General features: G+C 41.2%; 2 protein-coding genes across 3 annotated transcripts in view; one reads left to right on the forward strand and one right to left on the reverse strand.

Annotated features, from left to right (window-relative positions):
• Window positions 1–16006, forward strand: part of bach2b (BTB and CNC homology 1, basic leucine zipper transcription factor 2b) — a 103759-nt gene extending 87753 nt beyond the window's left edge. For both annotated transcript variants that reach the window (XM_008287249.1, XM_008287250.1), the window contains 3 exons: window positions 272–1783; window positions 12004–12210; window positions 15015–16006. In XM_008287249.1, coding sequence (XP_008285471.1) covers window positions 272–1783; window positions 12004–12210; window positions 15015–15539 — 2244 coding nt within the window. In that variant the 3' untranslated portion in view covers window positions 15540–16006. The remainder of the gene's footprint in view (window positions 1–271; window positions 1784–12003; window positions 12211–15014) is intronic.
• A 9356-nt stretch (window positions 16007–25362) lies between these two features.
• Window positions 25363–27791, reverse strand: gja10b (gap junction protein alpha 10 b). The gene is made up of 2 exons (XM_008287251.1): window positions 26376–27791; window positions 25363–25401 (listed from the first exon to the last, which is right to left on the reverse strand). The coding sequence occupies exons 1-2, from the start codon at window positions 27789–27791 to the stop codon at window positions 25363–25365; spliced, it is 1455 nt and encodes a 484-aa protein (XP_008285473.1).
• Window positions 27792–27950: the final 159 nt, after the last annotated feature.

Below are 27950 nucleotides of genomic sequence, written 5' to 3' on the forward strand. Positions count from 1 at the left end.
CAGAGCAGACAGTGGTGGACTGCTGGAATGTCCCACAGGTTGTTATTATGAACATGAGACTGGACACACAACATGCCTACATCCCCACAGCACCAGTTCTTATTTACTGCTGTATAGAATGTTCAGTGCTGACCCCATAAAAAGATTAACCGGTACTTTACCGTGTTTGTTTATGGTTGTTGGAGCTGTCGGTTTGTCTCACCACACTCCAAGTGCTTTGAACAATGGCTGTGCTGATGGTAATGCTGGCAATTTCCCTGTGTTTTTGCAGGTCACTGCCAGGGGATTCGCCCCATTGTTGCAGTTTGCCTACACTGCTAAGCTGTTACTCAGCAGAGAAAACATCCAGGAGGTCATCCGCTGTGCCGAATTCCTGCGCATGCACAACCTCGAGGACTCATGCTTTCGCTTCCTGGAAGCTCAGCTACGCAGTGAGGAGGACGGCTTGCTGCTTTGCCACAAGGTGGCGGCGGAGGCAAACAACTCAGAGGATGAGAGCATGCAGTCAGAGGCAGAAAGGCCCACCTCCCCCAGGGCACTGCATTGTGCAGATGCCATCACCTCCTTTCGACGTCCCGACGACGATCGGCTAGCAATGGCTTTGCCCAGTAACTTCACGGATGGCCGACTGGACTTTGATCGACACGGAGCCTCAGATCTGCCACGATGCCCCAAGTACAGGAAATACCAGTGGGCTTGCAACAAGCACAATAATGACACCTCCTCACACACCAGTACCTCAGGTTTTCCAAGCACATTAAAGGAGAGCAGCGTTAGCGGGGCAGTGCCAGGTCAGGGCAGGCTGCCTTTGGCACAGATCAAAGTTGAACCACAGGCAGAGGAAGAGGCCATTTCATTGTGCCTGTCAGGGGATGAGCAGGACGTCAGGGAGAAGGACAGCGTGATAGCCATGGAGATGGATAACCCCATATCTGTGGAAAGAACCAAGAGAACCAAGTCCCCCACCTGCCTCCGAGCCTTCTTCAAGAAAGGGGCGGACCTCCCCAGTCTGCCCAACACATCACAGCAGCTATTCGCCAACAGACTTGTCTGCCCCCAGGACAAAGGAAACTCTCAGGGAGATCATAAAAAAGACTTCAGGCCTTTCACTGGGGAGCTGGGTCTGTCTGTTACATCCCCAAAGGAGGTGGACGGTTTCCCTGCAGGGTTGTCCCTCAAATCCGCTTCCTGCGATGGGGTCTGCAAACAGGAAGTTGAGCTAGACCGCCGTAGTGTCATATTTTCCTCAGGAGCCTGCAACCGTCTGGGAACCCCAGCGCATTCCTACCCTGGTGGGAACTCTTTGGAGATGGAGCTCTCTGAGCACATGACAAAGGGCCTGTGGGCTGGAGCTAGCCAGTCCCTCCCCACCTCCCAGACCTACTCTCCCAGCACCACTTCTTCTGAGCCCCCAGTCCTGTGCCGTCCACGGCCCAACACCAGCTGCCCAGTGCCAATCAAAGTATGCCCACGCTCACCGCCTTGTGAGACACGCACCAGGACTTCCAGCTCCTGCTCCTCATACTCCTATGCGGAGGATGGCAGCGGAGGCTCCCCCTGCAGCCTGCCCCAGTTTGAGTTCTCCTCCTCTCCATGCTCCAATGTGGCACGCTGCCTCAATGTGGACCAGCAGGAGCCAAGTGTGGGAGGGGATGCCCTTTTTAACCAGGTGCGGCCCAAGATCAAATGTGAGCAGTCCTACGGCACCAACTCCAGTGATGAGTCAGGCTCCTTCTCAGAGGGAGACAGCGAGTCCTGCCATGTGCAGGAGCGAGGGCCAGAGGTGAGTGTAAAACATTGTCTTTCACATGTAACCCGCAATGTAGCCATCACACTCAATTCCACCATGGCTAATTATATCGCAGTGGCCTGCTCTCCAGGTCTGCGTTAGCAGTCATTAAATCATCATGTAATTGAAGCGGGAGTGTTCAGTACAAGATTTACAGCACCACCAAAGGGCACAGGTGTGCTTTGATATTATTAATCTGCTTTATGCGCTGTTGGAGATCTGTGTAATGAGTCTGAATATGAGAGCCCAAATGCACTAGGACAGTCTAAACGCAGGAGGCTTCAAGGGTTGTTTCTAGATCTGTGATTAGTTGATCATCTTTGCTGAGAGGAACTTGTGAATTGAGAAGCGCTGCAGGCGTTTGAAGGGTCAGGATTCTCCCAGGGGGGACTGCCCTCTGAAGTGATTCCCTCTGGCCTCCCGCCAGTGTCGACTCGCTTTAGCTCAGTTGATTCCAGCAGAAACACGGACGTCTATCTGCCTCCATAAATATACATATGCTAATTCTCAGTATAGCCTAGCCTACAAGTGCGGTGTCACAAAGGGTTTATAGCCAATGCAATACAGTAGCAAGGTGCTATGGCCATAAAGCTTTAATGGGCAGCCATAGCGGCGAGTTGAATGTGAGTGGGCGAGAGGTTCAGCTCAGTCTCATGTTGGGACTATAACACAGCTCAACAGTGCTGACAGGGATGAATAGCCAATCCTCTAATCACCCTCCCCTAATCCACCTGGGCAGACGTCCTCCAAGCTGCAGACTAGACAACTGTTGTTGTTTACCGGGTAAAGATCAGTGAGGGACCCTCTAATTCTCAGATGGAGCACAGCACAGGTGTAATAACATAGAAATGAGCAGATTTCCCACCTGAGGCTAAGACAATAAAATCAATTCACAAGGAATAGCTTTGCTTGCTCAAAGCACGGCTGTTTGCTCAGTTTAATGATTAAAATTTCCATCTGCATCTTGCTGAGCTTTTGCTGATACTCTGTCAGGTGAAAACCTTGTATCCTCTCAATGCTGTTAGACTTGGAGAAGGAGCTCTTCTTGTTTCCCTGGCTAGAATGTGAAATGTTTTTCTAATAAATTATACATTTCTGCAGTCAGTTGTGGTTTTCATATGACACACTGTCATATGTCTTTCCATAGACTGTGAAATCCTACTTTACGCTGGCTGCTGCGAAGCTTGAACTTTCGACCTCTTGGCACCAGTTACCATCAGGCTAGCTTGACTCTTGTGATAGCGCATTCAGTGATGTTTCCTTGAGGTGTAGGCAGAATTATTTTTGATGAGCTTGGCGGAGAGGGCTGCTCTGAGTGCACAGAGGGAGCAGAGAAAGAGGGAGAGAAAGTGGTGCGTTGCCATGGCAATGAGATTCACAGAGCAAGCCTGTGTGTTGCAAGGGTTGGAGCTACATGACAGGATTGTGCTTTTCCGTGGAAAGAATTCAGTTCCGCTGCACAAACAGAGCTGCAAGATAAAGAGGCTCAGCAGTAATGTGTAATTATTACCTTCACAGTGAGGCACACAACACCCATCGCCATCAGATTTATGGGCCTTTGAAGGGCCTGCTGAATGTGCCACTGTAAATTATGTAAGATTGATTTACAGTGCTGAGCTATCAACCAGGAGAGCAGCCCAAAAATGACAAGGAGACATTTCAGTTGCCTTTGTCATTTCTTTGTGTGGCTGTGACTCTGTTTATATGCATGTGTCAGCCAATGAAGGCGTTCCATTACTCCTCACAATATCCTCTGTCAAATCTCTATTGACTCACACAGGATTATCTGCCAGCTTTACAGCCACTATCACAGGGTGTTGATAAGAGTCTTCATGAATGAATGTTTCCCAGATCTGCCTGTTATGTAGTTTATTGCTTATACTGGAGGTCAAAGAGGCAAAAGGAAGCTCAGCTGTGGGTTACTCCCCTTTTTGGCTTTTTATGTGGTGAAGAAATGCTAGCTCATGCTTTGTGGGACACTCTTTTTCCTACCACCCCTCTCTGTATTTCAGCCATCTAAACAAACACAGGGAGAAGGCTGATCTCACTGTGTTTGCACAGCAAACGGCAAAAGGAGGGGGAAAGCAGCTTGGGTAAAAATAGCTGCAGCTCAGGACTGCGGACTGGACACAATGAGTCCCGATGAGGAAGGAAGTTGTTAAAGTGCAGACCAGTCTGACCAAAGCCTAGTCGTTTAAGGTAGCCAAGAGTCACTTGAGGTCTCTGGGCAGCTCCTGCTCTGTGGTTATGGACAGTTACATTTGCATGAGCCACATCTGTGTAGAAAACGGTCAGCAGATTCAGACAGTAGACAACACAGAGTCACAGTCAAAGGGGGAAAAAACAACACAAATTCTTTTTTATAAAAATGAGAAGATGGACCCAAGTGAGCCTTTGAGGGGATGGACTGATGTGCCGTCCCACTGTGGGAGATGCAGAGTAAAACCATACATCAGTGATTTCACAGATTTCCCTCCAACACAGCATTGATGGAATATTCACTCGTATTATATTGGACTTCACAGTTATTTTAGTGTAAAAAAAAACAAAAAAAAGCAAATGCAATGAAAAACTGGAGCTCAGTATTTCAGAAAAAAGAAAAGCTTGTGGTTTAAGCTATTACACTTATGTTTAACTGTTTGCAAAGTTCAATGAAATTTATTTGAAATCGTGTAATATTTGGTGTGAAGTGTGACCCAAACTTTAGATATACGCTGCTCTGTAACTGCCAGTTCTCTGACTTTATGATGCCTCCTTCCTTGCGCTACTAGCATTTACCATTATCACATAATTGCAGAATTAAAGTTGAATCTAATAGCTATATAAAAAAAATCACTACATTCCATGATTAATAAAAAAAGTACTTTGAGCTGTGTGAAATGATTCTGAGAAGACTTTTTCCTCATTTCCCCACCAGTATTGATCCAAAAACATCACAGAGAGCCCAAGAAGATGACGTTTACTTGCCAAAAACATAAAACACCTTTCGTATTCACTTTGTCATACAATTTTATATTTACTACAAACTGAACTGTCCTGAAAAATGTAACAAAGACAATATACAGCAGATTAATGGGACTCACCAGCAACAAATGTAATCCAGGTTTTAGGAATCTGTTAGCAGGAGCTGAAGTTTAGTTTGTTGCTTCCAGCTGTAGGTAGAAGTCTGTCCTCTGATTTTATGAAGGAAATAAATCATTTGTTACAAAGCAGCCAGCAGGTTGAGTCCTGAGCTCCATCATGGCTGTAGGTGTATCTTTATTATACTGTTGGTAAATAAACTAAGCTAATAGTGATTTGGGCAGTTTGATAAGTTTGCTATTAGTTTAGATTTTGTCTCCACTGTCGTGGTTATGTCTAAATGAATCCATGACAAACGTTAACCGAAGTGACCCAAGCCCAAATGCCATCAATTTAACAGACTGATGAAGCAGCAATCTGACATATCCCATGTCTGAAAAAGGCTTAAGTTTAAGCACTTAAATCACCACACAGAACAATAAAACACTTCAGTTTAGTACATTTGGGAGATTTGTCTCTACAGCTGGACTGGTATGACCTATAGGCTGACATTCGTAGCTAACTTTAAGCCCTATAGGTACTGTTATGTAAATGACTTTATCACACTGCTAAAGTTTCAGTATTCCTCACTTTCTGACGATTAAAAATAAGAGTATACTAAAAGTAGAATATTGCACTCAAGGGTGACGTCATGCTTCGCCAAGCTGAATTGTGGGTCTTTTGCTTTGCTTTGATTGTTGTTGCTATGACGATTGTGCCAGCAAAGACACCCTGAAAAATGCCAGGCACGCTCACTGTCGAGCTTCAGCGCAATGTGTATATGTGAGTCCTGCCTTGCTGCGTGTGTATACCAAGTTTTAGCACTTTTCATCAATAGTTGAATAGGAGACTGGAGTGTGTAATCACTCAGCTAACACCGTCAGCTGCCACAGTATCACCCGGATATAATATTATTTAAGGTGCTGATGCTTTGCCTCTACAACCAGCAGCATCTGAGCTGAGGATGCATCACGCACCTGCACACAGCGGCATTAGCACCTCAGTCTGTCTCCTCTCTTTGTCAGAGTTCCAGGTTGCAGTGTAGGTGTTGAGCTCATTCTAGCGTATAGTCTGGCCACAGCGGTGCAAATATTGATCTCAGAGCAAGTGGGAGGAATGAGGAAGCAGTTCTGATACATCAGCACATTGTTGTTTTCCTTTTTTCTTTTTCTTTTATCAGGCAACACACAAAATAGAATGTGCGGCAGGAAATGTACAGACCTTAATATCAGTTCCGCTACCCTTGCACTATGCCAGAGAACCTTTGCTCTAGTCTAGATATGATGTGGCTGTGGTCTGAATCCGTTTTGCCATTCATAATATTAGCTGTGGAGCTGTTTACTTTTTTTTTTTTTTTTAGTCATATATCAGCAAAGAGCAGGATAAGATGTCAGATGAAATCCCAGTAACTGATGCCTTTTTCATGAGATGTTACCTTTTCATCCTCAGGCGCTACATGTAATTTTTAAAAGCAACATGACAACACCTATCAGTGTCAGACGGAAACGAAGTGTTCTTTTGGAAATACCGTTAAATACACTAATGGAATACAAACACGTGGCATCTGAAATGTGATAAGTGCAATTGAACGGAAGTACATGGTGCAAAAATATGAAAGCTGGGGAGTCTTATGTGCCCACTGTGTGGAAGGAGACTTATTCAAGTTAAGCATTAGAGGGATGTTTGCCTATTCTTTTCTCTCTTAAATCTATATTTAACAAGGGTAATGCATATAAAAAAATGTACTGATGGAAACACAGGGAGCCTTAGTTTGAGGCCCACAGAATACGCAGAGGGAGACGTGTTAAAATTGAGCAAGAGGAGTGCTGTTTACCCAAGCATTTTACTTTGAAATTTATATTTATCTAGCTTGATGCATGTAAGAAAAATGTAGTAACAAGGTAATGAGATTCAGTGCCTCTTCATTACCCCCCAAAACGCCCCTGGAGTATATGCTGCATCGCTTCGGAGCGTTGAGTGGAGCGGGACAAATATAGAGACCGAACAGAGGAGATATTTTAGCACTCTTGTTTGTCTGCACATAAGAGGGTAGTGTGTGTGTGTGTGTGTGTAGCGTACAAGAAGACTGGCATGGAGATCCCCAGGATGCTGCTAGAGCTGAGTTACAATAAACCGTACAGTGCGTGGGCCCTCGGGGGCCAGCTGGGGCACAGAAATGACTGTATTCCTCTGCAGGACCTTACATTCTGCGGTAGTCCTGGAAGCCTTGAGACATTTAGCATCCAGCTACCTTACGGTGGTAATCTGTGAAATTCTTGGTATGTTGATTTTGGCTGCGTCATTGCAGCTGGGCAGCTAGTGCTGTGGTGTTGGTGCACTCAGATTCCCAGAAATAACTTGGCAATCAAACAGTGTGTCCAGTGCTGCAAGGTTTGCTTTTTGGATTTTATGTTAATAAAGTTTGACACTCTTTTCTTAGCTAACTACCCATTTCTTTTTTTCTGTTTATTCTGGACAAGTTGCAGTGCTGCTGCCAGTAAAGTCAAAAGCATGAGAAGATTTGGTCATGAAAATATCTGCATGACACTCAGACTTATTCACATTCAGCAAAAGAGCATCAAAACAAAATCCAGACTATTATTTTGACCCCCCAGGGGCAGAACAGTCACTCCTAAACCTCTTGAACATTATCTCCATTAAGATCTGACTCAGGACATGTATGTACGATGCTGCTTTATAATCCCATTTACAAGCATGTAAAATGAGGTTACTCAGAGATAGCATGAAACCAACATGCAGAATTATACACTGCACATTACAGGATAAGATCTCATTTTAGTTTTGGATTAGATAAGGGACAAGTATTACACAGACCCGGAGCAGAGGTGTCAACCAACGATCATTTTAGAAAATTGCTTCAGCTTTTAAAGCAAACTGCCAGTGCAAATATCAGAGTGCTGAGAGCCCTGGAGCCTTTGTGTGGGAATGAAGTGAGTGGTGAGATGTCAGAGCAGGTCATAATACTGGAAGTGAACGCAGAGCACAGTGACCCCTTCGAGTCACAGTCATCCATCGAGCCATCCCACCCTGCTGCAGCTCGCCTCAGGTCACCACCTTCTGCCTGCTGCCAGCTGCCCAGCCTTGAACACACTGCAAAAATCAACTAGTCCTCACCTCCAGCTACCAAGTGAAGAAATTCAATCATGTCACTTGTCTTTGCATTGGATGAGCGTGCAACAGATATTTACATCAACCCATTGTCAAGAAGAATTTTAGGAAATATGTTTAATAGCTTTTAGATACAGACAAAAACTGAGGACAGGTTGAAACTAGCAAGCAAGCTCACATGGCTCTGCCCAAAATTTTATCCCAAAACACCTCTAAAGCTCGCAGGTTAGTGCATTTTAGGTAATTTCTTGAATCCATTCATGAACAGAAATGTAAAATGGCAATTGGTAGTTTAACCCTCTGAGCAATTTCTGGTTGTGTTTTCCTCAAATCACTACTTTTGTCACTGTGGCCTCATTTCTCACTGCAAAAAAGAAGTCCTGCAAGTCCTGGAAGTAAACAGAACTAAAAGCTCTCTTTTGTGCAATAACACAATTATAATGCCGTAAATTAAAATGTAAAAATGGAAGTTGAATTTCTTTGTTTGCGATGTTTTTTTAAAATGGAAAAACCTATAATTAACATGTACATTTTCCAAATTCCCCTTGTGTGTTACAAATACTGGATCAGAGGGTCAAGAGGATGCTGTGACTGTCTGCAAGTAAATAAACTAGCTGAAGTCTGTTAATTAATGAGCTTTGATGGAGTTTTTTCACTTTAAATGTAGCTGAGCTGCCTGTTTCACTCTTGCAGCCTTTATGCTAAGCAAGGCTGACCATATCCTGCATATTTTTGAAGGCATAGGCATGAGACTGATACTAATCTTTTTATCTCGCTCTCAGAAAGAAAACAAAAGAGTGATTTTACTAAGTGAAATAATGCCATTATGGAGCATTATTCTTAGGCTTTCAATTTGACTTTTGATCATTTCTTTGTCTTTATTCTGTGATATTATCAGTATCTTTAAAGATGTTGCATAGATAGTTATCACATTTTCATCTTGCATTGTTTGTATTTCATGTTCCTGATATGCTGTCAGAGAACTAGCAGATGAGAGGAATGTCGCCTGGGACAAAAACATGAGCAGTCAGACAGATTTTATGCACTTTATGGAAATAAGGTCCAAGCTTTGATAAACCTCAGTACGCGTTGAACGAAAGAAATGATCATCTCCCCCGACTTTGACTGAATATGTCACCTGTCCTACATAAATAATACCTTGAGCCTGAAGTTGAGACTTGAACATCCATTATTTTTTAACAGTGTCAGGGGCTGAGGCCTGGCACAGTGCTGGTGCTGATAACAGATGAGCCCTACTTTTCTGTCTGTACTCCATTTGCAGCATAATGACCCAGAGAAAGAGAGTGACTGAGGGTGGGGTGGAGGGGATGAAGACAATTGAGAGAGAAATGTAAATCCAGAACAGTTGGGTGTGAATTTATGACCACGGTTGAAGCGTACTCTGTCATCCCGGCTGCGCTGCTGAACTGGTTCTTGTGGTGGAGCGGTTAAATTTAGCCGTCCCCTGCGTACCAGTGACTGGGGGGGGGGGAAAGAAACCATCACAAGGTCGTGGTGTCTCTTTCCCCTCTTGTTTTTCTCAGCCTGGTTTAGTCAAGATCCTATGGTGGAAAAGCCCGCACATCTGTAACTGCCGTGCATTGTGGTACACAAGCCACCTTCTAGTCACAAACAAAGTCATCTTCTCCTTTGCTTTAAATGAAGCTGGCAGCTCCTACTGATGTTTCATAGCTCTCCCCGCGCCTCTCTTTGAGGCTGGAGTTGTCATGCCCTGGCAAAGTAGCGAGAGCCGAGTGTGGCCTTGAAAGCTCACGCCATTATTTATTCATGTGTCTGCATGCAGATGTCGAGTTGAGATGAGAAATAGGGCTCCTGGCGGCTCAGAGGGCTGCACTTCTAATGAGGAAACTCAAGCCATTTTCCCTCTCAGGGATAGATTGACATCTAGATTTGCTCTTCAGCGAGGAGTAATTTCGATTCTGTCATGAGTAGGCACCTCGCTTTGTCCCCCTGAGTGCGGCGCTTACGCCAGGTGACGCCTCAGCCACCGCTGTGTACCGTCTGGTGGAGACACAGAGCTGAGCTGCCTCTGCTGCAGCCTCTGCCTGCAGTCATCTGAGCGGCTCGGTGTCTCCAGGGAGCATCTGGCCCAGCTCGAGCAGCCAGGTACAGTGGGAGCGTGGAGCCGCATCGCTTTCTCCCCTCTCTTCCTCCTTTGTTTGACTTTGTTCTTCTTGCGCTCCGCTGAGGCAGCCACGGGGAGGGAAAAGGAAAGGGAGAGGAGAAAGAGAAAGCAGCAGCTCCTCTCATCTCTGCCAAGCTCTCCGGCTGTCTTCCTCTGGCTCTTTGTTATGCCTCCACTGCTTCCCTCGCCGCCTAAAGCTACAGCTCCCTGGTGCAGGCAGATACCGCTGGGGTGGATCTGCCTGTGATGTGCTTATCATAAGGTTTGCCATCACCTGAGGGAGAGAGGCCGACTTATTGTTACTCTCCAGACTGAAAGAAAGAGAATAAACACATACAACCTTGATATGTTGTCATATCAGGAAGGGGGGATATCACAGGGCTTTCTGATTTTCATTTGCACTGCCAAATCACTGCTGCATTTACTTCACTAATTCTTTTGTTCTGCAGCACCAGCAGACTGCTGCTAGTTGCTGGTGCAGATATTCATGCCCCCAGAAATCACCTGACACTGATTTGGATCAGGTTGACAAGTCACTGCCCCCCTCAATCTGTCATACTGGCACACTTCCAGATGCTAAGGGACAGATGGAGGGGGACTCTTTTCTTGGATCACCTTTTCCCCCCTCTGCTTGAGAATGTGCTACATGTTAAACATGAGGCGGAGAGAGCTGAAAGCTCACAAAGTCCTGCTCTCTGAGGCACATGGAACAGTGCTCTTTTGCCATCTTGTGGTCTAATGTAGAAACTGCTTTATAGTCAATGGACCCGATGATACATTGATTCACCTTGTAAATTCTCCTCGATGGTACATTTAGCTGTAATCCCTCTTTGTCTCTAATTAAAAGAGAGTGTTGGAGAAGTCTTTGTTGTGGCTTGCTATGTAGCAGAGATGAAATTATGAAAAAGCTCAAAAGTTGCAAGTCTTGAAAACTGAAATCATATTTCCTCCTAATCGTTGACTTAAATAATGAATGTAAAAGATCCATTTTACATTTAATAATTAAATTATAACTTAACATCAAGTCTTTTCTTTTGATTGCGCTATTCTTTGTAATTACTTTGTAGATTTCATGGACAGCTTCTTTATGTGCTGCTTTTTTCTTGTGTGTAGTTTTTGTGTTCGTTATCTTGCCTTTACATACTCAGTTACATTGAACATGGTAAACTTGGCATCTTAAGACATTCATCACATATTTATATGATTAACTCTTTGTCTCAAGGAGCACAATTTTTTCTTTTATTTAGGGGGAGACCAGTTTTGATTCCTTTTCCTTTTGTTGCAAAGTGCTAAATTAGTGCTGTTATTGTTATTAACAGGCTACATTTGAATGATTAAAGCTGAGATGGTTGAGAGGGGAGGTTCTAGATTGAATGGTCTTTAAATTTGTATTTAAAGTGTGCATTTCCAGTATACAAAAAAAAAAGGTAACAAATGAAATAACAAAAATCATTATATATGAGTAGCAGCTCTATTTTTTTATTCTGGTTTTAAATGATACATTGAGAAAAAGGTTTCAAATTTGCATTTTTGCTATTTCAGTTACTTGTGTTTATATGATGTGCCATTTCATACTTCTTTTGTGTTCTGTTTATTATTGATATCATCTTTTTTCTTTGTTGTCATATTTAATTATTTTTCTATATTCACCCCATTAATGTGGTTAATTGCAAGTAATTAATTAGTTTATAAAAGCATTTTATATGTAAGTGAATATAATGAAACACTCTAAACAACTACAATGAATCAATTCGGTTGAAACAATCAAGACTTCGTACAAAAGCAGGAAAATCTTCTTCCCAGTTTGATTAACACTGAATAACATGTAACATTGCACCTATCTCATAAATAATGTCTGGTGTTTTCCTTCTTTTTCCAGGTGAAGCTTCCTTTCCCTGTAGATCAAATCACAAATCTTCCACGGAATGACTTCCAAATGTTGGTAAAAATGCACAAACTGACCTCGGAGCAGCTTGAGTTCATCCATGACGTGAGGCGGCGGAGTAAGAACCGCATCGCGGCGCAGCGCTGCCGCAAGAGAAAGCTCGACTGCATCCTGAACCTGGAGTGTGAGATCAGAAAACTGGTGAGTGGACTGTTTGTACCACCAGCTGTCCTCTGGTCCTGAGACTCTCCTCTGTAGACACCTCGTCATCAGGAATGACAATGACCTTAATCACCACCTGAACGAAGCAAAAGAAATGATGATGTGGCTAAATACTTGCTCTCAGAAGGGTGGGCATTGTTTCAAGTGGCTCCATTCTGTCAGCACTTTCACACCATCACAGTGCACTCTGGTCATTGTTCTGGCTGTGTGGAGCCCTGTGTGGGTTGGTGAAGATGAGGCTTCTGGAGGTACCTTCAGAATTGGGCGGGTTGAAAAGTTCGGCGAAAATGTATTTTCATGAGAATCAGCTACTTTGGTTTGTGTGAAGTGACAGTAGCACAGCATGGTAGCTGATGACCTCATTACATGACAGACTTTGAGAGAAAGAGTTTGATATCTGATATGAAAGGGACATCACAAACACAGGCTTTGTCAGCATTTAGTGGCAGGATGTCTGGACTGACACAGTATCTTGACTTTTTTTTTTTCTCTCTCTCTCTCTTCCTGTCTCATCAAATTACAGCAGCCTTTGGCCTGTAAATCACAAAGTCATAGTGTCCAACCAATGACAAAGTAATATTTCATCCTGTAAACTAGAATCATTACATTGATGTAATTTGCATTGTTGGCTCAACATCAAAGTCTCTTAGCCTTTGAAGCAGAAAGGGTTTGGCACTGACTGATAGCAGTACACTCCGTCATGATTTGTATCAAACAGCTCATTTTTGTGTGATGGAAAAAAAAAAGAAGAAATCTTTATTCTACCTAATCAGATTTATGAATTACAGAGTGTGTTTCAGATGCCAGCCCAGATGTATTTTTTGCCTTATCTGCCACAAAAAAAACAACACACATTTAATGTGCCTTTTGCAAACTTGATTCGAACAACATTTATAAATGGTTTGAAATCCAATCAATTTCTACAGATGCGTCTTAATGCGGACGCTTTGGCAGCTCAAATCAGATGTTTTTTGTAGCACTTGCAACATTACACACAGTGACAACATCAAACAGTGTGACAGGAATACAAACCAGAATCCCTGCTGCTATCAGCAGAGTGCAATGGAGTACAACTTGGAGAACAACTGTTTGTTGGCAGACTTAGGTATATAGTTACTGGCATATGCTATATTAATAATACTGACCAATGTGACCCATACAGATAGATCAGTGATACTTATAAATACAAATCCATTCAGATCATTGGCAAAATGGACAATCTGTCCTTAACATCTCATTTGGGAAACAGATCTGATTTACCTGCAGTCTGAACAAAGCCTAACAGCCTTACAACAGTGAGTCAGTAACATTGGTGTTATTGAACCTGTTCTAAAAATTCTCAGCTGCAGCTCTTCCAAGTCTGATACAATTGAAATGAAGCACAATGATATTGCATCTATTTTAGCCACAGCAATATGAGGAGGCCTCTACATTTGAACCATTTGGAGAGCTGCTGACGGTGATGACGGCTTGAAATGATGATGACTCAAAACTGTCAAACATCTCCAAGTATTAGTCATTTTAGACTAAACAACTGTTATGTAATGCATTAGCAAAAGAGGGACAAAGTGTCCTTATCAGAAAGAGTTTTGAGTCTGAACGAATGACTTGTGCGCTGATAAGGACTTAAAATAATGTTTGTATGCAGTTTCCTGACAAGTGACCTTTTATCATATAAAGACTCATATCTGTCCAAAGTAAAAGACATTTTCTTTCTCCACCTAAACAAACCTTAACCATATGCAGTGGCAGACATGAATTATTGTAGCTTTTTTTTTTTTTTTTTTGGAAATTATGATGCAAGATGATTTAGGACAGACAGACCAGAGTGTGTTAAACATTACTTATTTAAAAAGTACAACCTGCACACTGACTTGTATTTACAAAAAGCTAATATTTTGATCCTAGTCAGATCTTTTACAGGTCAAAATGGTTAATAATAGATTGCACAACCATTTAAATTGATAAGCCAGATTGTCCTTTATGTGCAGCTGCAAACAGCTCCAACCTGCAGCAGGTCCTTCAAGACCTGGCAGTTTCAAATTGAAGGCACTGTGGATCAGACCTGTTAACACACTGTGGCTGCCTGATAACTTGTTCCTCTTCGGACTACTGTTGGTTCAGAGGTGCTTTGACCCAGTCCTCTGGACATAATGATTTGATCCTGCGGTCTCTGCACTGACTCCAACACAAGACCCTGCTTACTGTTTTAAAATATCTTTGATTTTGACTTTTGCTGTTGTTACAAGATAATCGTCATTGTTCGGATCTATGAGTGGTCAGAATGTTGTGGTTAATTGATGTATACATATAAATATTGTCTATATTTTCTTAACAATGGGCAGACAGGTGTGGTCACTATCTAACCTGCCCTTGATGAGCCTAAATGTCCCTTGTGATGGCAGACAAGAATAATCTCTGTGTCAAGGAGTCATAGGTTAATGACTCCTCTAGACCACGGGGCCTTTCAGTTAGAAAAACAACATATTGGTGGAAGATTTGTTTAAGAGGAAATTACTTTTACACATTTTAATAGCCTGCTTTGAGGACCTAAAGAAAAAGTGCATTTGTTGGGAAGAATTTGTCCCATATAGTGCCCCAGTTTCTCAATAAGAACGTAATGTAAGTACTACAGGTAGAGTGATTTATCAGGTGAATGGGATAACAGTCTGACTACTCAGTAGGCAGTGAGTTGAAGCTTTTTCTGTTGCACACAAACCATCTTGTTGATTGCACTTTTATATTGAGTCATGATCTGTGTGTGTGTGTGTGTGTGTGTGCAGGTGTGTGAGAAGGAGAAGTTGCTGACGGAGAGGAACCAGCTGAAGGCGTGCATGGGCGAACTGTGGGAGAACTTCTCCTGTCTGTCGCAGGAGGTGTGCAGGGACGTCCAGCTGAGCCCCGAGCAGGTCCAGTCTTTACACCACTACTGCCCCGTGCTGCGGCCCGCCAACTCCACTGCCAGCAACAACGCTGCCCACGAGCCCAAGCCTGCCCTCAGCGCCCCCAGCACCACCACCACCACCACCACCACTGCCGCTGCCACCAGCATCGACCTCACCACCCACTCCGGCTCGGCAACGCCGGAACCCAGCTTCCACGGGTCGCCAGGCCCCTCGGAGAGCGAGCCCGACTCGGCCGTCAGAAACGGGGCGGACAAAGATACGGACGGCCAAGACTCCAGCTTGTACACAAAGTCAGGGCTGTCCGTGGAAAAATCCAACCAGACGGTAACGGTGGATTTTTGCCAGGAGATGACTGACAAATGTACAACTGACGAGCAGCCAAGGAAGGACTGTACTAAGTAGTGGTGGTTCTCTGTATTGTTGTTTTTGGATTTTTTGTTTGTTTGTTTGTTTGTTTTTTTATTATTTAATTTTACTCTTCTGACAAACCCTCTCTCAGGGTTGTTGAGACGGTCAGCCTCTGCCAGTGTTCACTGAAAAACAAGCTTTGTTTGTATTTATGTCTTTTTGTGCTGTCTATTTTTTTTTTCTTTTTGTTTTTTTTTTTTTGAACGGTTGACACTAAAGTTGTCTTAACAGCAGCAATACTGTTCTCCAGGTATTCTCCTAACCATGACAGAGTGGGAACTTCTCACCAAACCCTTACAATGGTGCTATACTCGCCCCGGCAGCAAACCTCTACAGTGGAGACTCTGTTCTTCATGTGTCACACATCACACACTCGAAGTCAAACCTCATCGGACCTAAACAGCAGCTCTCTTTGTCTCTCTGTGTACCAACAGTATCTCTGTTCCTGCCTTTCTCTTTTCCTCTTCTCTTTTCCCCCCCCACTCTGTCTCTATCAATCTCTTCTACCTCTCACTCTTTCTATCTCTTTTTTAATTTCTCTCTCTCTCTCTGTTTTTTTTTTTTTCTCGCTATATCTCAGTGGCCCTTTTCGTCACAGCAATTCAAACTCAGGAAAAAAAAAAAATCCTCTGAATGTTCAACCTAATTCATGAAAAATGAGAATACAGCTTCTGTACGCGAGGAAGTTGTGATGCAGTGAGACTGTAAAATGTTCATATGCAAAAATGTCTTCAAGCGTCTCGCATTTGTATTTCTGTACAGGAGAACTTTGTACAGGCTGTAACCGAAAACATTCCTCCTATGCCTTCCACAGCACTGAATTGAAAGATGGAAAAAAAAAAAAGAAAAAGAAAAAAAAAAGGCTTTTGCAGGCGGTTAAATGGCTATTTTTATTTCCCACTCATCAGCAATACCATTGTATTTGGATGTTGTAACAGTGACTTTCAAGTGCTTGTTTGGCAGAAAAGTGTATATAGTATGGAGCATGATGACTGTAACAGTGATTTTGTACAGGTAGAGGCTTAGATGTTTCTTTTTCACCGGGGTTATATCAAGCACCTTTTTGCTAAGGGAAAAATCTTTGCTTTGCTGTTTCCTGTCCTGCCTAACGAATGCTCCCCATCACGGTGGGTGTTCTTATACTCAGGAAATCAGCTCGATACACATGTAGACACACACATGCGCAGTACATACAGATGTCCACACACACATGTAAAATTTTGAGCCCCTTGCATGTATAAAAGTTAGACATTCAAGACGCGTTTTTAAACGCGTGGCTCAGGCCAGCTCCTCCTCTCCACCTTTGACTCCTCTTTAAATGTGAAAAAGACTTCTTCCTTGTGTTCTTCTTTGTTTTTGTTGTTGTTTTGTTTTTTTGGGGGGGAAGAAATCTTATTTCTTATCAGTATTTAAAGATGCTATTTGTGTACACTCTCGCAGACACGCTCTGGGTTTCTTCAGTGTTGCCATTGTGAAAAGCAAAGTCATTTTTTTCCCCCATATTGATCCTGAATAAGATAAAATGGACAAAAGCAACACACGATGAAAAAAAAAAACAAAACATAATTCAGGCACTTTGTTTCCAGCCCCAAGCGCTCAGAGCCATTTAGCACTTCATTGAGGGTCTTGTCTTTGTTTCAGACCCCTTAAAAGTCTGAAACTGGAGCACTTAAATTGGCACTTCAAAAGGAAACATCTTGTTGATATGATTATATGAATATACAGGAAAAAAAATGAAGAATCTGAAACCTAAACACAAAAGGAAGCTAATGTTTTAGTATATGAGTGTTCACACCTTATATTTGTATTTCTTTAGGATTTGAATAAGCTAATTCAGACTTCATTTGACGTGAAAGCAGTGTATGTGTTGTCCAAATGATTGAGTAACAATCATATAAGATAGTAACATGTTTGCCCTAATTGTGCATTTGTTTGAACATCCTACTTTGTGATGTGCATGCATGCTGCCTATAGCTATAAGCCTAGTTAGTCGGTCTAGCTTCTGTTTTGCCTTGTAAGTTCTCTCTGGAGCAGTCTGCTTTTAAAATGCTATTTTTTTAAATTTCTATGTATAAAGAAGCTGAATTATGTCAACCTCACTAGAGGCAGGCTTTAAAGTACGAGCAGGGTGCCGTACTCTAGCACAAAGGTTGAATTCAATTGGAACGCGAAGCTTTGTTCATCGCTCTTTAAAGCCCCGATCCAAAATGGCGCTCCCTGTTAGCGTAGCAGAGCTGAAGCTAACGTCACCTAACATTTCTTTCAGTTTAAAAAAAAAAACAAAACAGGTGTGTATCCTTACTCTAAAAGAAACAAATGTCTACTACAGTACTAGCTATTAAAATTTAAACCTTAAAAACTGCTAGTTTAACAAAGAAACAAAACAACAAAAAGCATAAAAAAACACCGATTTGAAGCTTCACCAACCAAAACACACATCACATTAGAAAAAATTAATAACAATAGCAAAAATGGAAAGAAAAACAACAATTTTGAGGATTTCCATTTTTCTCAAACAACCCAAATTCTTTCTGCTTTTTTAGTTTTTTTCAGCGATTGGCAAAGAACAGGGTTTTTCTGGCGTATTCAACTAGGATTATTACAGTCGTGTCTACTTCTGAATACTTAATACATTTTCCGTCATTTCAAAAGTTTGCTTCAAAAATGCCTGATAACTATGTGGAAACACAACTTATGGTATCTAATTACACTGATTAAAAAAAATACAAATAAAAAATCCTACTGACATTTGCAATAATGTAATGCTAAAAATGTCAACCAAAAACACAGCCGTTATCGAGCAACATTTACTATGTTAAAATTACAAAGTTTCCAATTCTGATAGAAAGTGCTGTAGTAGATATTAGTTTATCTTATAGAAATTAAACATGTGGCCTCACAAAAAATGTTTGATTAGCCTTTAAGATGAATTTTAAGCTATATATTTCATTCTTGAAAACCCCATGTTATTATTTTGTGGCCAAATATACCTAGGATTGGGGCTTTAAGGTTTGGATGACATGAAGTTCCCCCCCACCAATCCCCCTACCCTCGACTTTACTGATGTAAATTTTAGATGTAGTACAAAATACGATCTCATGTGACAGAGCAACTCTAAGTGTATTTTATGAACCCGTCTTTAAATCGTTAAAAGACTGATCCCTATTTTGTAGAGTACACAGACACGTACAAACACACGCACACATTCACATATATTCATTAGACACACACACACAGTGCATATGTGTTGGCACAGCCTGAGTGCGGAGCAGTCGTGACTCTTCGTCGACTGATGTGGTTTCTCGTGTTTGTTCAGCCCTCGTTTTCCTGATTTGTGCTCTTTTCATTCACGAACACATATTTACTGAACCAGAACAGTATTTAACCATGTTGACATTCGGCCGGGTTCAAGCCAGAAAGTGGAACGATCCATGTTACAAACACCTCTTTTCTGCAAGCATCGCAACTCATTTTCTCATTTTCTTGGCTCGTTCTTAAACTGAGGAAGCCTGGTGTTGCACTGGAGAGCAGACTTCTTTTTTGTTATTTTTTTAAATTGAATTCATGAAGTCTGTGTCTTGTGATGTGTCCCAACAGTGATCACAATGATCTGTATCACCTACTGTATGTTGCTCATTCAACTTAACTAACCCTAACATTCCCACAGAGTTAAGATGCAGAGATGAAACAACACTCTCCCTCTCTCCGACCTTTTAGTCGAGATTTCGAAGCCCTTTGAGTCTTGTTGCATACTACTGAGTGCAACAGCAGGTTTCCTCAGTTTCAATTGTGAGATGAGTTAAGAATCTTAATAACATCCTAGAACAGTCTAGTTTACACCAAGGAGACTATCATTTCCTCTGTTGTTTATTGGAGTCAGTTTACAAAAAATTATCTTTTGTCTTGTGGCATCTACCCATACATGTAGTTTTGGTTTCATCTTGTCCAGGTTTTAAGATCTGTGTCTTTTGATGTTTCTGCCTTCACTCAAAATTCTTATTTGAGGTGCTCACATCACACACACACACACACACACACAAAGTCTGCAGTAGCATCTCTGTTTTAGAAACAGCATTTTTAGAGTCACGCAATTCCAACAAAAGCTGTAATCGCAACAAATTTAAAACTGCATTAACGTGCATCATATTAGGGTGACGCAGAAATATCAAACAAATCATTGCAAAACCAAAGCTATCTGCATGGCCAAATACCAGCAGAAGCAAGTGAGAAAATGTGTTTCAATGTCATTTTGGTGAACCATCCCTCTAATGTCTCAGGGTGCCAAGCATTTAAACCTGCGTTCTCTATCACTCTGAAGCAGACTATATTTTTTTCTTTTTTTTTTTTTTTGTTACTTGCTTTGTTCAAAAGTCAAACAAAAGGTTCCTTAAAAAATGTTATATCTTTAAAAAGCAGCATTAATTGATTTTTAGTGGCCACTAGTGGGCAGCAGAACAAGCTACAAATGCAACATTGGCAGAAAAAAAAAAAAAGAAAAAGACCCGGTGAATGTTACGTTCAATATTCACTCTCTTTTAGCTCTGTTTTGGGTCTCCACTCATTCATGTGGAAAGATTTCCGACTCTTTAGCTGTTACTGATAGAAGATTTGAGCGTACTAGTTGTAAAACCAGAACAATGAGCTAAAAAGAGCTGACAAGCAGAACAAAGGCAGATGCAGAGTTGGTGATTATTCTCTGCAGGTTCATTACGAGCAGCTTATTTCACCCTAGTCATCTTGGCAACTATTCACATACAAATATTAACTAGTGCAGCTGTAATATGATAAACATTGAAAACACCTCAAATGAATTTGATGTTTTAATATAAGGAATCCTTCAGGTGATTTTTTTTTTTTTTTTTTTTTGCTGGCCAAACATGTCGTTTTCGGCCATTTTCACAGTTTGATTTTTGTGAACAATTTTTACTGTTGCTGTAGCTCTGTAATTGAAGGCTCTTACCTTTTTGCTGTGTATTTGTCTTGTTTAGTAACACTTTTTGTCGCTGCTTCTCTGAAACAAACACTGGCTTTTGCAACTCCAAAGGTTGTTCTATGAAAGAATATGAACAAAAACATGCCTTTCTCACAGATTGCTCAACTTTACTGAAAGAAAAAGAAAATCTGGTATCCTGGTTGAATGCGCAGGCTGAGATCATTGAGTAAAATCTAAAAATGGAATATGTTTACAAATAGGTGTCATGTCATGTTTGATCAATTTTTGCCATGTAAAAAATTGCTCGGTTCAATTGGACTGGTTTTTGGTGTTGTGTAAGAAACAAAGAATGAGTTTCCTCACCTTGTCTTTAATCCAACTTTTGGGATGGGTCAGCATTACATGGATACAAGTGCACCTCCGATATTTGCCTTAGAACTTGCAGAGGCCATAGTTCACATTCAAGTGAAGTGAGTGTATGCAGGGGCCTGGGCCCCCATCCCTGAGTCACCAGTGCGGACTTTCTCACACTTATCTACCTGTGAAATCCTTCATACCTCTCATAACTGGTCAATGACTGTATCAGCAAACTGCATCAGGTGTTTTTTCTACATGCTTTTTACACAGATTATATGGATTATTGTATTAGTAGATTTTGGTGCATCATTTTTAATGTAATAGCTCTTAAGCTTGTAGTTCAAGTTGTTGTTTTTTTTCTCTCATTTTTCTAGATGACTGTTTTGTGTTAATATTGTCAATTTGAAATAGCTGTTATTTGCTTATTCTCTACTAAGAGTTCTTACCTAATTTTTAAATGCTACATGACCCTAATTAATTAAATGACTTAATAACCATTGTAAATACGGTATTGTGCAAACCCCATTTTCATTCATTTCAATTGCTAGTGTTATATAAATGACTTTTTTGTCTAGACACCATTTCTCTTTATGAAATAAAGAAACATGCATATCACGTCTTGGTGTATTGTGGATGTTTTCGCAGCGACACAGAATCAGAATCAGCAAAAAATTGTGTTCATGTATGATCCCTTTGATGTTACACGTATTTATTTGTTATTAAAAACAACAATTAGTGCAGCTTTAAAACTCCTCCTGTCTGGAGGATGGAACCCTGTATCACAGTCTATAAGAGCTCAGTTGAAAGTATTTTCTAATGAATAATCTAATTATATTCAAATTACAATACACTAATTGATACTCAGCAGATTTTAAGTAGGTTACCATCAGTACCACCTCCCACATTCAACATGTATTCCTATGTAGTTATTTTAAACAGAATATGTTATTTCACGGGCGCATTTGGTTAGCACTGTTGCCTCGCAGCAAGAAGGTTGCCGGTTCACGTCCCGGTGGGGGCACCGGAATCTTTCTGCGTGGAGTTTGCATGTTCTCCCCGTGCAGTGTGGGTTCTCTCCGGGTTCTCCGGCTTCCTCCCACAAAGTCCAAAAACATGTTGAGGTTAATTGGTGATTCTAAATTGTCCGTAGGTGTGAATGTGAGTGTGCTTGGTTGTCTGTCTCTAAGTGAAGCCCTGCGATAGACTGGCGACCTGTCCAGCGTGTCCCCTGCCTTCGCCCTGAGTCAGCTGGGATAGGCTCCGCGACCCGATTAAGCAGTGTATAGATAATGGATGGATGGATGTTATTTCACACGATTAAGTACATAAAACTGCCAGCGTTTGGTCAGTTTTGTCTAGTCTTACAACAATTTGGAGTGTCAGACTCTTCAAGGATAAGTTAGCTCAATATTTTCACTATTTAACCATCACTTTTTTTTTTCAGCAATCCTTTTAGCTGACTATTTTCAATTTTTATCCAACTTTTAGTCAGTTTAACCATTCACCCATGACTGTTACTTTGACATTTCAACCACTTACCAAGTGTTGGGTAGCAGGGAGAACCTCGTCAATAAGAATCATGAATAGAAATCAACAGGACAGAATTCAGGAAAGACGGTGATAGTATGATTATATGTCATGTCCCTCAACCCAAAAAGCCAGTCGTCTGCTTTATAACAGCTAAACGTGCAAACATCCAGCCTATTGTGTTGTTGCACCGAAGCGAATATGGTGTCATAAACTGTAGTCGAAGTAGAACCTTAAAACTGTATTTTTAGGCTAAGACAACAAACTTTTTTTTAATTTTTTTTTTTCAAATGTAATTATTTATTACGTAGATTTCACTGGCTATTCTCGTTATCGTGCTTTCTAAATTCATTTAAATAGGAGTTTGGTCCTGCTAGCCCAAAATAATTGCTGGAGCGTTACCAAGATGGCTGCCGAGTGGTGAGATTTGCCTAAACATACTTTACCCTTTGCCAACTATTTTAGCTGCTTTTCCATGATTTTGTTCTATTTAAACCATTTAACTGTTATTCCTTGCTAACAATTGCACTCCTTTATCCACTACATTTAGCTAGCTTGGTATCATTTACCAACTACCCAGTAGCGAACCAGCTGCTGAATTTCTTTAGGCTATTTTATCAATTTATCAATTACTTTTGCTAACTAGTTCAACTGCATGTCAATAACTTTAAGGTTGCTATTCAAACTATTCATCCATGACTTTTAGCTGACACATTTAATACTTTATTCATAATTCTTAGTCTAATTCTTAACCAATTTTCTGCTCGTTGGCTTGAAATAGCTAACTGTTATTCAAGCTAGCTATTTCAACCATGTCGCCATTGTTTTCAGCTATTTTATTTGATTTTTGCATACTTTTTGCATTTTTACCATATCTTTTGCTGTTTTTCCATTACTTGCAGGTAACTGTGAAGACATTTCTGCAGCTGATTTGATAAATTTTCACTCACTTTCAATCACAAAACCAAAACATTTCTTAAAATTATTGTTTAATGAGTGCTTTAACTTTGAATGAGAGCTTACTTTGACCTGGGAGAGTAAAGCTTTAACTCAGAAGTGGTAGATTTATGCTTGTCATATATCAACACATTAGTTGCAACAAAGTCTGGTTGACGTCCATCTTTGTCAGTAACAACCGTTGCAAATCAAATCACCTAACTTTCTGCAAGATTGTTATGTGAAAGTTCTTTTTCCACAGGTATGTAATCAGCTATTTATAAAATCAGTATCTTACCTGTGGGTATAACTGTAACACTGCATGCTCAACAAATTTTGCATGATGGTCATCCAATAAACTAGCCAGGGACCAGTAAATAACCTATAATTATGATGACGTGACTGGCAGGTACATATTCTGCCAAGCAGCACCTGGTCATAATAGTTTTTCAACAATGTTTTGGTATAAATATTTTGTTTTCAAAGGAAAGGCTGTTGGGTTATTCTTAATATCTTCACTTTCAAATGTACCGCCCTGTAAACAGAGTCAATTCAGTACCTACTGAAGAGGAGGAAATGTTTAATAGAAAAAAAAAACACGAGACAAGAGAAACATTTACAATTACAGTTTAGACGTTTCAGATATATTCATGAACAATATTCAGCTACTCTTTGTCAAAATACAATTTTGAATTAGAAGAGCCCTTTTGTCCCTCCAGCTCATTCTGTATGATAAATCCATAGACTGTAAATAAAGTGTAGAGATACCATATTATAAGATTTATTGGAATAAAAAAGCCGCTCAGTGAAAAAAAAAAGAAAAAAAAGATTTCACCATTTTCCAGCTGTTCCTTTTCCAAAGGAAGGAAAATACTTTTAGGGCTAATATACATTATGTAATGAATGTGGAAATTGTGGTAGCGCACTTTGGCCACTTATCCAAAGTCACTACAATGTCCTTTGCTGTTCCTGGGGGCTTGATATAAAGATAGATGAAATGATGGCTCTCTGCAAGTAGAGCCAAAATATTTTATCGCCCCCTGGTGGCTGATTGGTGTACATGAGTCCAACTAAAAACTCTTAATTGCCTCAAAATATTTGTTTTCCAGATATGATTCCTGTCAAATATTTCAGTATTTCTTACCATCTTTTTAAAAAAAAATGAAAAGGTGTATGTTGTGATAATTGTCAACGTTTGCAAATTTCTGTTCAGGAATCATTTAAACTGTTGCTTTCTCTGTCTTTAGCATTGTCTTTTTCAAAGTACAAAATGAGGGATCTTGGGGAACTCTGCAGATTTTTCCGTACAGTTAATCAAATTAGTTCCCAGTCTATGGGGGAAAAAAATAGCTGATATGTAGCTTGCTAGCTAGACAACTAGCAGTTACCAGTCACATTTTACAGAAAAAATATCAATACCAATAACATGTCTCCACCACTTGGTCATTACAGCATGGACTCTGGTTGCAAATGACGTCGCTGGCGAAGTTGGCAGTGGCCATTTCTGGGATACTTTACCTTTACTTATGTATAGTGGGAGCAAGTGATGACATGTTGTCTTTATATACAGTCTATGGATAAACCATAAACACTGGTTTAGATAGTTGGGGGTTTTTTTGTTTGTTTGTTTTTTTTGTGGTTGCCAATTCCACAATCTTTGATTACAATCTCATGTCAAATAGCTTTGCAACAGACTTTTGGTCTCATTTTATGAGCAGTCAGCTTCGACCTGAATACAACTTTGGTTGATCTTTGACTCATTGTCTCCAAAAACTATCCGCTAATCTAAACAGCAAGTAGGTTGCAGTCATTGTAATGAAATGCTTGAGAAATCTTTTGCATAGAACATGAAGCAAATCATAAAGCATCTGCCTCTTAAATTGTGTGTTAACATAACTGAACAGAATCTCTTGTACCTGCATAATACATACTGTATAAACACTGTGTTCAAACATAATGTTGCTGTTGAGAGACAGGATGAGATTCGCTTTGCGATCAGGAGCCCTCGGCCCCTTTATAACTCCCATATGCCTCTAGCTTGGTCCCAAAGCGGTCATTTTCAGTTTACTTTTTCATGATGGAAGACAGCTCCAGAATCATACTCTGAAAGAGAAAATGTGGACACTGTATTACTAAACAAATCACAGACACAATACAGTTATCTAAACAGCAAACTGAAAATATATATATATATATATTGATCTCATGTAGTTCAGAGATTCCCATCCAGGCATGTTTCAAGATGTATAAAAATACTCTTCTTTAAAAAAAAACATGTCCCTGATATAGTTTCTTAAATAAATTATACACACATATATATAAATAATTATAAAGTAAGAACCTCTTCAAATTGCTTTACTGAAAAATCTAGAATCTGCAAAAATGTGAACATTTTTCATCTTAAAAGTTGAATTACCAGATACAAGACATCACCCACATTTTCATTGTTCTACATTATCATTATTCCATATTGCTCTTGTGTGAGCTGCTTTTTGGACCAAGATTGGCTTCCAAAGTAGTTGTCACAAATCCTTTTTGGAACTACAACTTCAAACATCCAGGAGTAAAATTGATGAAAATATTTTTAAATACATGTCTTTGTGAAATCACTGATGGAATTCTAGAGCAATAGAACACAATATTGACCACACCCATCTTTCGACTACAACTACTTCCTATCAGTCTTGTTATTAGTTGATCTGTGAAACTTTTTTTTTTTTGCCTCAGTGTTGTCCAGCAGAGAGCAGCATAAACCTGCCAATACGAAATACAAACACTGTCATTAGTTTTCATGATAAGGTGTGAATTAGCTTTTTTATTGTGTTGTCGATGCCAAAATGAAAAACAATCCAGAGGTCAATCACAGCCTGGGGGCAGATCTCAGTGTGACCGATGTGTTTGATGGCAGACACATTTAACAATGGGTCACTGGATTCACTTAATTTTTTGCCTAAAGGTATTTGACATCTTCAATAGGCAAACTTTTCAGCTGGTCACAATTTGTAGGATTGCTTATTTGTATGTGCACCTTTGTAAATCCATTTAGCTAAACTCATCACACAGCCAAGTTTGCTCACCATGGACATCCTCCTGCCACTGGCTGGAGGTGGTGGGGTCATCACTGGGCTCTCCCCCTGGTTGAGAAGCTGAGTTTCGACATCTGCTCCGCTCTGAGAGTCTCCGCTGTCAGCCAAACTGGCTAATTTGCTCTCTGACAGTCCCCGGGACATAAAACTGCACTTCCTGGCTGGGGTAGGGTAGTGGTCGCTCTCTGGAGAATCACTCATGTCACTGAGCTCCTTACAGACGCTCACTCTGCTCTGCTTCCTCTGTGGGTTCTTCAGGGCTGCTGGAATCTCCATGTGGCCGGCCATCAGCGTAGGTCGAGGTCCTGCATAGCGTGGCTTGCTCGAGCCGTGAGGTCCATTGGACTCATCGCTGCTGCACGAGGGCTTCCTGTTTTCCAGAGTGTGGCGTCGCTCCACAGCCCCTACCTGTTGCAGACTATGCATGTCGGCTTGACTCGGCTGGTACATCTGTGCAAGCTTCTGGTTGGAGTTGTTGGAGACCTCCTGATTCTGAAGGGCCACTGGGACCAAATGCAAAGGCAGAGTTTCCCCATGAGCATCAGGCACAACAGAGCAAGTCATGTGCGTGAGCTGCATCAACCTCTGTGGTGAGGAGTTAGTGAGCACACAAACCTGCTGCACCATGGAGTTTTTCTTTGACCTGCACATACTGTCATCGTCTCCATATTTGTATCCGTACAAAATTAGTTTGATCTTCTTCATTCCCAGATGGAAAATCTCCAGGAGGTTGAGGAATAAAGAAACTCCAGCAATAACCAGCATAAAAACCATAAAAATATTCTTCTCTGTTGGTCGTGACACAAAACAGTCGACACTGTTGGGACAAGGCAACCTTTCACATTTGTACAAAGGCGACAGTCCAATGCCGTACAGAGCACACTGACCAATAATGAAACCCACCTCCACCACAGATCTGGTCAAGATATGGAAAACATATGTGCGCAGCAAGGAGCCTCTGAGTGGAGCTTTCCTTACTCTTTTCTGTTCATCTAGTTTCCTGAGCTCTCGCTCAATTCTCCTATGGTCCTCCTGGACAGGGTCCGTTCCCTCCAGCTCAGCCTTCAGAAAGGCTTTCTTCCTGTGCCTCTCCTTCTCAAGTGTTCTCAGACGGTACAAAGCATGGCCCATGTAGACCAGTGAGGGGGAGGACACAAAGATGATCTGCAGGACCCAGTAGCGGATGAGGGAGATGGGAAAAGCCTGGTCGTAGCAGACGTTCTTGCAGCCAGGTTGCTCTGTGTTGCAAACAAACTCACTCTGTTCATCGTCCCAGACGTCCTCAGCCGCAACACCAAGCACAAGCATCCGGAAAATGAAGAGGATGGTGAGCCAGATCTTCCCCACGATGGTGGAATGAATGTGGACTTCTTCTAAAATGCTCCCTAATAAGTTCCAATCCCCCATCTTCTGTCATATTATTATTGGCTGTAAGTAAGTAAAGAAAAACTTGAGTAGTTGAGCAGTTTGTCTTGTGTGTTTTAGCATAAAGCCATTATGAAAGAGATTCATCTGCAGCAACATCAGGGCTCATTGGTCATCCCTCGAAGACAGACGAGACTATGC

The sequence above is a fragment of the Stegastes partitus genome, unplaced genomic scaffold (assembly GCF_000690725.1).
Source record: "Stegastes partitus isolate 25-593 unplaced genomic scaffold, Stegastes_partitus-1.0.2 Scaffold492, whole genome shotgun sequence".
NCBI lineage: Eukaryota > Metazoa > Chordata > Actinopteri > Pomacentridae > Stegastes > Stegastes partitus.

Bases quoted from the DNA above. Each gene is read 5' to 3' on its own strand.
- gja10b (XM_008287251.1), bottom strand. From the start codon at position 27,791: ATGGGGGATTGGAACTTATTAGGGAGCATTTTAGAAGAAGTCCACATT. The intron at 25,402-26,375 runs GTGAGCAAACTT...TTTCTCTTTCAG, and splicing joins GTGGCAGGAGGATGTCCATG to AGTATGATTCTGGAGCTGTC.